This window comes from Mandrillus leucophaeus, unplaced genomic scaffold, assembly GCF_000951045.1.
Source record: "Mandrillus leucophaeus isolate KB7577 unplaced genomic scaffold, Mleu.le_1.0 Scaffold49, whole genome shotgun sequence".
Taxonomy (NCBI): domain Eukaryota; kingdom Metazoa; phylum Chordata; class Mammalia; order Primates; family Cercopithecidae; genus Mandrillus; species Mandrillus leucophaeus.
Genome location: NW_012105253.1, coordinates 3,171,698 through 3,184,512, shown reverse-complemented (window position 1 = coordinate 3,184,512; position 12,815 = coordinate 3,171,698). Strand labels below are relative to the sequence as shown.

General features: G+C 37.2%; 1 protein-coding gene across 5 annotated transcripts in view; it reads left to right on the top strand.

Annotated features, from left to right (window-relative positions):
• TTC26 (tetratricopeptide repeat domain 26) overlaps nt 1-12,386 on the top strand; it is a 67,158-nt gene extending 54,772 nt beyond the window's left edge. For 4 of the 5 annotated variants that reach the window (XM_011995468.1, XM_011995469.1, XM_011995472.1 and 1 more), the window contains 6 exons: nt 1,045-1,133; nt 1,348-1,431; nt 2,737-2,806; nt 3,955-4,061; nt 10,011-10,144; nt 11,908-12,386. In XM_011995468.1, the coding sequence (XP_011850858.1) occupies nt 1,045-1,133; nt 1,348-1,431; nt 2,737-2,806; nt 3,955-4,061; nt 10,011-10,144; nt 11,908-12,019 (596 nt within the window). In that variant the 3' untranslated portion in view covers nt 12,020-12,386. The remainder of the gene's footprint in view (nt 1-1,044; nt 1,134-1,347; nt 1,432-2,736; nt 2,807-3,954; nt 4,062-10,010; nt 10,145-11,907) is intronic. The other variant, XM_011995470.1, reaches the window with a different exon arrangement.
• Nucleotides 12,387-12,815: the final 429 nt, after the last annotated feature.

The following is a 12,815-nucleotide window of genomic DNA, read 5'->3' as shown; positions in this document are numbered from 1 at the left end:
TCAAAAAGAAAAGAAAAGAAATAATATATAGTATATATATAGTGTGTGTGTGTACATATTTTTATATGTGTGTGTATACATATATTTATACTACGTATGTATATCTGATATGTATATTCTGATCCTGATCCAACTGTTTGCCTGATATCAGATTACTATTTGAGTGGTGGAGGAGTAGTATAACTCCCACTCTTGCCACAGGCATTCCTAAGGCTCCTTATTCTGTTTAATTTTTTTCCTTTATCACTTATCACAGTCTGATATACTATGTATATCAGATATGTATATATACACACACTATATGTATGTACATCTCATCAGATACACCACAAAATGCCACCATTTTCTGTGGTGGCATTAGTGGCATCAACTAATCCTTAAGATTAGTTTTGTGTTTATCTGGTATAACTGATGGTTTTAAATTTTATATGTATATCTGATTAGATATATCATGTGTGTGTATATATATATATATCAGATGTACATAGTATATCAGACTGTGATAAATGTTAAAGGAAAAAAACGAAACAGGATAAGGAGCTTTAGGAATGCCTGTGGCAAGCGTGGGAGTTACACTAATCCTCCACTACTCAAATAGGAATCTGATATCAGGCAAAAAGTTGGATCAGGATTAGAATCAGATGGTTCCATGGCAAATTATTTTTCCATTTGAGATTGGAAGTGCTAGGTTGATTTAGAAAAGTGATGATGGAAACCAGGCCACACTAATTGAATATGCACATGTTGGATGAGAGAATCAAAGCCTTGGAAAATGACCTGGTTAATGTAGTTAGTGAACCTGCAGGGCGTGTGTTCATTTTGGACTCTGGGAGTTAATCCCCAGAGAGATTATTGGTCACTCTCAAGGACTGTGACCTCCATTATATTGGGGTTTTGTCCACTGAACAAAATATATAATTTCAGGATCTAGAAAGATATTTTGGAATATTTTCCTGTCTCTAAATTATTAAATAACTCAAACTTCAGCTACAGAGGATTTTAGTTTCATGAATATATGTGGGTTTTTTTCCCCCTCCATTTCAGATACAATACCAGGGAGGCAGTGCATGGCTTCCTGTTTCTTCCTGCTTAAGCAATTTGATGATGTCTTGATTTACCTCAACTCATTTAAGGTCAGTATAGAATTACCTACAAGATTTTATATACAAAATACTGTAGAATGTATCAGAGAAGATAAGATATCTTTAGAGATGGCCCATTTTCTATGGTGGCATTAGTGGCATCAACTAATCCTTAAGCTTAGTTTTGTGTTTATCTGGTATAACTGATGGTTTTATATTTTGTATGTTCATTCTCAATGTGACCTGTTCTTGGGATGTTTTTCAGAGTTACTTCTATAATGATGACATCTTTAACTTTAATTATGCCCAAGCCAAAGCTGCAACAGGCAATACCAGTGAGGGTGAAGAGGTGGGTACCTGCCTTTGAAAGCATTTGAATGATTCTGTCTAAAGACATCCTTATCTTTTTCTCACTGGAATAAAATGGTCAAGGGTTAAGGATTATTAAAGATTCCTCTGTTCTTAGGATGCATTAAAAAGTACACTGTGGAGAAGGTGCAGAGACACACACCTGTATTCCCAGCTGCTTGGGAGGCTGAGGCAGGACAGTGGCTTGAGCCTGGAAGTTTTAAGCTGCAGTGCACTATGATCATACCTGTGAATAGCCACTGCACTCCAGCCTGGGCAACATAGTGAGACCCTGTCTCTTAAAAAAAAAAAAAAAAAAAAGGTACAATGTGAATAGACATAGATTTTATAACCATATTAAAATTTTCCCTTTTTAGCAAATTTTATAGAAATATAACATATGTACAGAAAAGTATACAAATCATAAGTATACAGCTTGATGACTATCAATATGTTTCTTTACTTATTTGATTTCTAACTTAATTGTATTTTTGTGGTCATAGAATGTGGTCTGGGCTGGGCGAGCTGGTTCACACCTATAATCCCAACATTTCAGAAGGCTGAAAAGTCGGAAGATCACTTGAGCCCAGGAGTTCGAGACCAGCCTAGGCAATATAGTGAGATACCATCTCTACAAAAAATTTTTTTAAATAGCTGAGTATGGTGGCATGTGCCATTTGTTGAGGTTTGCCTTACTGACCTGTGTGTAGCATGGTCATATGTGCTTAAAAAGAATATGTATCATACAGTTGTTAATTATTCTGTTTGAATCTTCTATATCCTTACCAACTTTTGTCAGCTTGTAGTATCAATTTCTGGTGTAATATTTTTATTTTTATTTATTTTTATTTTTTTTTGAGATAGAATCTTGCTCTGTCGCCCAGGATGGAGTGCAGTGGCGTGATCTTGGCTCACTCCAAGCTCCACCTCCCGGGTTCATACCATTCTCCTGCCTCAGCCTCCCAAGTAGCTGGGACTACAGGCGCCCACCACCACACCTGGCTAATTTTTTGTATTTTTAGTAGAGACGGGGTTTCACTATGTTAGCCAGGATGGTCTTGATCTCCTGACCTCGTGATCTGCCCACCTTGGCCTCCCAAAGTGCTGGGATTACAGGCGTGAGCCACTGCACCCGGCCAATATTTTAAAATCACCACAATTTTGTCCCTTACTTTTCTTAGCAGCCTGCCTAGAATTTGGTCATCTATAATGCTGCAGTGATTATCAATCTAAGGCAAGCCAATAATGGGTATTTTTGTTGCAAAACCATCCTCAGCAGTATTCCCTTTCTTTCCTCTTCTTGCAGGCATTCCTCTTGATCCAAAGTGAGAAGATGAAAAATGATTACATTTACCTCAGCTGGTTAGCTCGGTGCTGTGAGTCTTCTTTTAAATGTTACAAGAAGAATCCTCTTTTTCTTTTTGGTTACATAATCTGTTCGGAAATGGCATGGAATGTTTTCTAATTTGATTTTGCATTTTGTTCTGAGAATGAGTAAACACTGAAATTAAGGGTTGTTAATGCAACTCAGTAAGTGTTGCCATGTAAATGTGTCATGCAAGTTTACCCTGTGATTAGTTCTACCATATAGCATTGACCTAGTACTTATAGCCTGAAAAATGTCAAGTTCTTTCTAAAGTCTCATTACAGTTTCCAGAGTCTCAGCTTATAGTGTTGTTTGTGAAATGATGTTGTTACACTAATTTTAACTTTTCACTATGGGTCAAGTCTGAAAAGTGGCAAAATGTCAAAAATGTAATTGTTTGATATAGAACTTTACTTTCTGTCTCTTTCTCTCTCTCACTCACTATCTTTTCTTGCTCCTTTTTAAAACTCAAGATTTAAAATGTTTGCCAGGCACAGTTGCTCACACCTGTAATCCCAGCACTTTGGGAGCGTGAGGCAGGCGAATCACTTGAGGTCAGGAGTTCAAGACCAGCCTGGCCAACATGGCAAAACCTCAGCTCTACTAAAAGTACTAAAATTAACTGGGTATGGTGGCACACACCTGTAATCCCAGCTACTGGGGAGGCTGAGGCACGAGAATCACTTAACCTGGGAGGCAGAGGTTGCAGTGAGCCAAGATCACACCACTGCACTCCAGCCTGGGTGACAGAGCAAGACTCTGTCTCAATAAAAAAACAAAATTAAGTAAAATGTTCACTGAGTTTTTGTAGTCAGAGGAAAATTTAGCAATCATATCTTCTAAGTGAGATTGAAACTATGAGTAGGATTGAATGAATGATAGTTATCCTCTTTTAAGCATATGAGCAAAGTAGGAACTACCAGAAGTCAATCCGATCTGAAAGACATAATTATGTGACTCCTAACTTAAATATTTTAAGTATGGTAGAATTCTGGCAGGGAGCCAGCTGAATACCAACACTGCAAGCTTTCCATGAAAGCTTTCCACTACTTTATTTGGAATATGGAACCAAATCCATAGAATAATAAGGTGCAGAAATTATTTTTTGTACATGTAAAAATGACTCATTTGTTTACAAATCTTTGATTCCTTTTGCAGATATTATGAATAAGAAACCAAGACTAGCCTGGGAACTTTATCTTAAGATGGAAACCTCTGGCGAGTCCTTCAGTCTCTTACAGCTCATTGCTAATGACTGCTACAAGGTGAGTCTGACTGAGACTAAAGGGAACATTGAAGATTAGTATCACATTGCTGCATTGGCTAAATATTAGGGGAAAATGTCCTACAGACTAAATGGCTAGTAGCGAGAGGATTCACATAGTGTTATAAGAGAAGCCATTCTTTTTATGAATGAACTGAACTCAGAGATAGGCAGTATTTCAGAGATTTACGTGTATATGAAATGATTAGAGAGGAAGTTTTAGATTTCTAAAGGGTATGAATCTTTAGGTAGCGTTGATGTACAGATAATCATCTGGTAGTTGGAAATTTGCTACTGAAGCTCAAGAAAGATGTCTTCTGACATCTAGAGATATAGATTGGGAGTCATCAACATTTAAGTACAGTCCTGTATTGCTTAATAATGGGGATAAGTTATGAGAAATGTGTCATTGGGTGATTTTGTCATTGTACAAACATCAGAGTGTACGTACACAAACCTAGATGGTATAGCCCACTACACACTTAGGCCATATGATATAGCCTATTGCTCCCTAGGCTACAAACGTGTACAGCATGTTCGTGTACTGAATACCATAAGTAATTATAACACAATGGCTAATATTTGTGTATTGAAACATATCTAAACATAGAAAAGGCACAGTAAAAATATAATATGGAACCACAGTCATATATGCTGCCCGTCATTGATCAAAATACTGTTGTGAAGTGCATGACTGGATTAACTGAAGCCCTGAAAAACAGTGAGATTACCCAAGTACAATGTAAAGTGAGAAGAGATGCAAACCAAACTTTGAGGTACAAATGGCAGACAGGAAAGACAAAGGAACCAGAAAAAGAGAACAAAAAATTAGTCAGATTTAGTAAAGGAATGGCTGTTTTGTGTATATGTTGGTGTGTGTGGGGGGGGGCTGGGGGGAGTTGGAAAGGATAGGAGGAGGTAGTAGTTTTGGGACCTAGCCTATAGATTAATGTTTTTTAAAAATCAGCCTCAAATTCTAGAAGTTCCTATTTTTGGAATACCTGTTCCAAAAATGTCAAAAATACAAGTAAGTGTCAGGTAAAGAGAATCTTGTATTAAATTAATCAACAAAAGCTCATTTCAAAGTGAATCATTACCAAAAAAAGAAGTGAATCACTATCAGTGGAAAAGATTTTAAGACATAGGAAACTTAAACAATAGTTTAACATGACTTGGTGGGTGGCAATGCCCTTAAATAAATTAGGGGAGGCAGAGGGAAGGAAAACATTAGAAGACAGGAAATTATTTCAGTTTTAGATATATTAAATCCGAAGTGTCTTTGAGGCTCCCAGCAGAGATAATAGAAGTAGGAAATTAACAGGCTGTCCTTGGAGCTTTGGTATTCGTCTAGATTAGCAATGTAGATTTAGTAGTTAACAATGTAGATTTAGAAGTTAACAGTAGTTAGTGGTGGTAATCACAATGGTTGTAGCAGTGGTAGTAGTAGTAGCAGCAGCAGCAGCAGCAGCAATAGCAGAGTATGAGAGAGAATAAGATTAACCAGTAAATGGGGTGAGGAACCTTGCGGAACACCAGTGTTTAAGGTCTAGAAAGGGAAACAAGAGTAAATGAAAGAGAGGATGAACCACAAGAGAAGGAAAACAATGAGGATAGGCAAAAAAAAAAAAAAAAATGCTTTTCATTACTTTTCCTTGCTCCTATTTAATCAAAAGCCAAGGCAGGAGACTGTCAAATCTGCAACTGGATAGAAATGCATGAGGACTGAGAAGACAGTAACAGGTAGAGAATAGAGTCAGATTACAAAGCAGATGCAGCGAGTGTCATGTAGACCAGAGTCTTAAAAAATTTCATATTGATGATGAGGAAAAATGTAGTGCTAACTTAAATGGAAAATCAGAGTTTGGGATTGGGGGGGATGGGGTGGAGAGTTCTTTCAGAGTGGGGATAGGGGAGTATATCTGTAGGCAGAAGAAAATGAGCCATTGAACAGGCAGATTAAAAATTCAGGAGGATAGGGCATTTTTGATGGAGTTAGGCCCTAGAGGAGATGAGAGGGGAATAGGGTTAACATCAAAGGAAGATAACTACTTGAAAAACAAGTTGGCATTACCTAGTGTCTCAGTGGTCGCATGACCACCCACTAGTTTGGTGATTTACTAGAAGGACTCATATGACTCAATATAAAGCTATACTCATGGCTAAAATTTATTACACTACAGGAACAGCAGGAAAAAGATAGGTGTAGGTGAAGGCTACAGAAGTCAAATACAGGTTTTTCTTATCTTCCTTCTGTGGGGATCACACAGTCATGTCTTTATCCAGCATATGTGTGATGTCCTTGCCAAAGAAAAACAAAGAGAATAAGGGGGGAAATGGCAGAATTAAGCCCTAACATGTCAATAATTAAATGTAGATGGTCTAAGTATACCAATTAAAAGACATCTATTGAGAGAGTGGATTAAAAAACATAACCCAATTATGTGTTCTCAACAAGAAATTCACTTTAAATATATTGATATACATAGGTCAAAATTAAAAGGATCAAAAAAAAAAAAACCCCACTGTGAAATAGTTTGGCAGTTTCTTTAATAAACATACTTACCATATGACTTAGCAATTGCATTCCTGTGTATTTATCCCAGGTAAATGAAAACCTATATCCACAGAAATATATAAATGTTAGTAACACAAATTTTAGTATTTAAATGTTAATAGCAGCTTTATTTGTAATAGCCTAAAACTGGAGCCAGTCAAAGTCTTTCAGTAGGTGAATAGTTAAACAGACTGGTTTGGCCTGGAATACTACTCAGTAATAAAAAGGAACTATAATGAGAAGTCTGACTCCATTTCTGGATGTTTGACTGCTGACAGCTTTTAAGCCTCACCCCTACCTCTTCCCCTTGTGCCCCACATCTGGGCAAAATGATAAGAAAACCTATGTGCTCCCTCCTTTGGCACCATAGGGTGATTTAAACCACACAAGTCCCTGCCCATGCACAGGAACCTTCACCACGGCCCCACCTCCTAACCACAGTAAACACAAAGACCAGTGTTCTTTCCGTGCTCTCTCAGGCCTTTTCAGATCTGCTTAATAGGGCCGTTCTACTCTCCCTAGACTTCAATTGTGTAAGAAAATGTTTCATATCCTCTTGCTGTGTGTGTGTGGTGTCCTCAGTTTCACCATCCAAACCAAACTTTGGTTGGGAGTCCCTCTTGAATTTGCAGAGTGACCATAACAGGAGCAAGCTATTGGAACACACAGTAACTTGAATTAACAGGGAATAACAAGGACATTATACTGAAGGAAAAAAGCCAGTTTCAAAGGTTCCCATACTGTTAGCTTTCATATATGTAACATTCTTGAAATGACAAAATTGGCCGGGCGCAGTGGCTCAGCCTGTAATCCCAGCACTTTGGGAGGCCGAGGTGGGTGGATAACCTGAGGTTGGGAGTTTGAGACCAGCCTGACCAACATGGAGAAACCCCGTCTCTATTAAAAATACAAAATTAGCCAGGCATGGTGGCACATGCCTGTAATCCCAGCTACTCGGGAGGCTGAGGCAGGAGAATTGCTTGAACCCGGGAGGCAGAGGTTGCGGTGAGCTGAGATTGTGCCATTGCACTCCAGCCTGGGCAACAAGAGCGCAACTCCATCTTAAAAAAAAAAAAAGAAAAAGAAAAGAAATGACAAAATTATTGAGATGGAGAACAAATTAGTGGTTGTTCGATGTTAGGGATGGTGAGCAGGGAGGGCTGTGCATATGACTGTAGAAGAGTAACAAGGGAAATCTTTGTGGTGATATAATAGTTCTGCATCTTGGCCAGGTATGGTGGCTTATGCCTGTAATCCCAGTACTTTGGGAGGCCAAGGCAGGAGGATTGCTTGAGGCCAGGAGTTCAAGGCCAGCATGGGCAACATAGTGAGACATTGTCCTATAAAACATTTTTTTTAAATAGCTGGTCATGGTGGCTACCTCAAGAGGCTGAGGCAGGAGAATCACTTGAGCCCAGAAGTTCAAGGTTGCAGTGAGCTGTGATTGCTTTACTGCACTCCATCCTGGATGATAAAGCAAGACCTTGTGTCCAAAAACAAAACAGTAATTCGATATCTTGATAGTTGCATGGTTGTGGTTACATGAATCTACACACAGGATGAAATAACAGGACCATCATCAACATACACGGTACCAGTGTCAATTTCCTGATTTTTATATTGTGATATTTTACGATCCTTATGTAAGCTGTAACATTTGGAGGAAACTAGGTGAAAGGTACACGTGACCTCTGTCTTATCTTTGTCCATGGATCTATAATTATTAATACTTCCAAATAAAAAATTTTTTTAAATGAATCAACTACAGCTATATACAGCAATATAGATGAGTCTTATAATGTTGAATCATAGGTACAAGACAGAATATTTACAGTATTCATTCATATAAAGTTCTGAGAAGCGGAACTCAATTATATTATTTAAAGATGTGTGTACATAAGAGAGAACATAAAGTCAAAGAACTGATAACCATAAAAGTCAGAAGAGTAGTTATCTCTGGGTATGGAAAGAGGGAGTTATGGTCTGGAAGTGACACACAGAGAGCTTTTGTATTGCTCTCAGTGTCTTGACCTGGGTAGTGTTTACAGTATTTTCACATTATGATTAGTAAGCTGTACGTGAATGTTTCATATACCATCCTATATGTGTGTTATTTCACAATAAAGACTCTTTTTTTAAAAAAGTACATAAATAGAAGGACAAACCTTGAACATAATAAAAAAAAGCTTCACGTGAGATTAGGCAGAAAGGAGGAAAGGATGAATGAAGGTGTAAATATAATTTGAATTGAAGAGAGGAAAGTTGTGTTTTCCCTATGAAGTACAGAATAAGACTAAGCTAAGAAGGCTGTCTTAAGGAAGCTGTCAAAGATTTAGAAACACATCTGTCAGAAATAAAGAACTTATAAACCATAAAGAGAGTTGCCCAGCAATTTGAAGCCTTAGGTGAAATTGGTAACAGTATGCATTTATGATTACCAAGTAAGAAAACTCATCTGGCCAGGCGCGGTGGCTCAAGCCTGTAATCTCTGCACTTTGGGAAACCAAACTGGGAGGATCACTTGAGGCCAGGAGTTTGAGACCCACCTGGGCAACATAGTGAAGCCTGTCTTGAAAAAAATTAAAAATTAGCTGGGCATGGTGATGTGCACCTGTAGTCTCAGTTGCTTGGAACGCTAATGCAGGAGGATCTCTTGAGCCCAGGAATTTGAGGTCGCAGTGAACCATGATGGTACCACTGCACTCCAGCCTGGGCAATAGAGCCAGATCCTATCTCTAAAAAAATAATGAATTAAAAATTTTTTAAAAAATAAAAGAAAACTAATCTAAGCAAAATTTAATGGCATTCAACATGTTCTATGAGGCCAAGGATATGTGTAGTACATTTGGGAAAAATGTCTGTCAAAATGCATTAAACATTTGAAAGATTTAGTGTTTAGAATAGTAGTAAGTATACATCTAAGCATTCTGAGAATTTAGGAACAAGACTAGGGAAAGACTGTTCTCGAGTTGAACATGATCAAATTAGCATAAAATGAATGATAGTAGTCATCTGAAAAGAATGTATTGAAGAGGCTTGAAAAATACTCAGTTCAAATCACAATCATCAGAGCTTATCCTCAAGATTAGAATACAATTAGAAGAAATGGCAAAAGTGCTGATTGTAGCATAACTTGACTCTATGTAGAAAAAATGTTACACTGTTGAAAACTGAGTGAACATAAGGTGGTTTAAACTGAACCTATGTACCCAAATTGTATTTTTCCTTCTTATTGTTTTAATTAGGAATTGAAGTTTTTCTAACTTGCTAACTGAAAATGTTGTCAGTACCCATGCACTTACTTCATACAGTTCCGTTTCATGTTATCTTTATGTTCAGGTTCTTTCTGTGCAATCTTTTTACTGCAAGTATTACCACATACTTTCTCTTACTCAGATGGGCCAGTTTTACTATTCTGCCAAAGCTTTTGATGTCCTTGAGAGGCTGGATCCCAACCCTGAATATTGGGAAGGCAAAAGGGGTGCCTGTGTGGGCATTTTCCAGATGATCGTAGCTGGGAGAGAACCCAAGTAAGTAAACAGGCAAGAAATACTACCTCTAATCATTTGCTTGTTTGTGCAGGAAAATAATTGTTCTCTTGGATGATATCTTCTGAAAACACACAATTTTAATGATGTTTTAGAATGATGAAAAAAAGGTTGATGTTAAATATTTCTGTCTGACCATTTTCCTCCAGAAATCTTTCATTTTGTAGAATCAGATAATTCTAAATCATATATAATAGGATCAGATCATTCTAAGTCATATATACATTGAGTACACTAACAGTCTCCAAATATAAGAGCAGGATGTATATTTGGTTCCAAATGAATAGCCATTTTTATAAACAAAGTGTTTTTATTTAACTCTTCTACTCTTTTGGGTTTTTTGTTTGTTTTTTGTTTTTTTGCCTATTGGGTTTTTCTTGTGTCCTTTAGGTCTCAAAGAATTAGGAATGGAGTAGATGTGGTTGATAACTCTTTTGTTTTCTTTCACTTTCTCATATTCTAGGAAATACTGAGACATTAGTTTACATAAAATAAGTGGTTTATACTTCCTTCTTCTTTTTTTTTTTTTTTTTTTTTTGAGATAGAGTCTTGCTCTGTTGCCCAGGCTGGAGTGCAATGGCGTGATCTCAGCTCACTGCAACCACCGCCTCCTGGGTTCAAGTGATTCTCCTGCCTCAGTCTCCCGAGTAGCTGGGATTACAGGCACGTGCCACCACACCTGGCTAATTTTTGTATTTTTAGTAGGGACAGGGTTTCACCATGTTGGCCAGGCTGGTCTGAAACTCCTGACCTCAGGTGATCCTTCCACCTCAGCCTCCCAAAGTTCTGGGCTTACAGGCATGAGCCACCATGCCCAGCATATAGTTTCATTTGAAACAAACATTAAAACCAACTGGAATCCATTTTCTAAAAATAACTTCATGGAATGTATTTGTTACTGATACATATATGAATAGGAAATGTGATAATTTTGTAAGAAAATAATCTATCGAACATTACTTCCTACCTTATAGTACTTATAGTTCTAAGTAAAAGTTTAAAAGCATTTGGTTAGGTGAAAGAGGTTGTTTGTGGGGAAAAAGAAATAGAAAATATGAGAAGACTCTTAAGCAAATAGGATCATAGGCAGTCGCCTATAGATTTGCTAGGGCAATAGGGAAGTTTTAGCATGCATTACTTAAAATATGTTTTAATTTTAATTAAATTTAAATTACTTCGGACATAAATGCGAGGCTTAGTCCTTAATGTTCCTCTCTTCCATATTTATTCATGTATTATTTTTCTTGAAAAAAATCCCTTATTCCTTTGGCTTTGTAAAATTTTATAAATTTGACAGTGATGCCTAGTTGATGGTGGTTACCACCTTAAACAAGGGAGAAATCCACAAGTTAGACAAACTAAGTGACTTGCTGCTGTTACAGCTAGAACTTGAACCCCAACTTCTGGATATACCCTTTCTAGTCATGCAGAATAAGAATAGAAATTGGAATATTTAGATCATCTCAGAAAGGACAAAAAGATTATCAGTATGTATATAGGTAGTATGGATAAACAAAGAATACTTGGATTGGTAAGAAAGATTTCACATAATTTCCATTTTACTATGCCACCGTGAAAACATAAGGCTAGTAAGTTTGTAATTGCTTTATAAATACACAGTGGAAGAGTCTATTACCAAAAATGCCCCACAAGACATACAGTATGAAGGACAGTTCAGAGTTTATTTTGTTTTTTAATTTTCATTCTTCATTGAAACATTTTGTCTTTTCAAATCTTCTCCTCAGAGAGACCCTTCGAGAAGTGCTCCATTTACTGAGAAGCACAGGTAACACCCAAGTAGAATACATGATCCGGATCATGAAGAAATGGGCCAAAGAAAACAGAGTGCCCATCTAAAATAGCTCCAGCATCCTAGGAACCAGCTTCTACTTTGGCATAAAACTGGAAATCATTTTCACTCCAGTTTAATCTGTGATACAGGGCTCTGTTTTATTGACATTTTCCATCCTTGCTCTTTAAGCCTCAAGGTCAGAGACTGACTTGCTGAGACCTAGTCTCCTGGCTGAACAGAGTGCCATAGTCTGTGACCCTGTATGATCCTACTAGCAATAAGACTTTGGACTTATCTGGTGCCTTTCTTCCAAAAATGCTCAGAGTACTTTTATATAATTTACTGACTTTAAGGAAAACAGTATAACTTTTTTTTGTTAGTGTTTTATGGCATTGTCCCCTGGCTGCAATAACAAACATCTTTGATGTTCAAGAATCAGCATCATTCTATCATTTAACTTTAAGGGATCTCTGTACGTTATCCCATTTTATTGGGGAATTCCATAAGGGGTTTTATAACTGCACCTCTGAATCTTGGGAGAATAACTAGCTATGTGATTCTAAGAATAGCAGTAAGTTCCTTTATCAAACTGTCCAGTCATTAATAGGATAGATTTGTGGGATTACTCTTTCAGTAATTAAATTGTTGATAATAATGACATGTTACAGTGCAGTAAGATGAGTACTGCAGTGTTTTAAAAGGTGAGTACTATGAAAAAAATTGCAGTACCTCTAAAGGTATTCAAGAAACAATGTTTATGAATGTCACTAGTCCATTATATTTTGGTACCATAATATTTTAGGTAACAAAGCAGGTTAGGTTTTTGTTAATGTATCTTTCTGAACAAACATCATTTTGAAA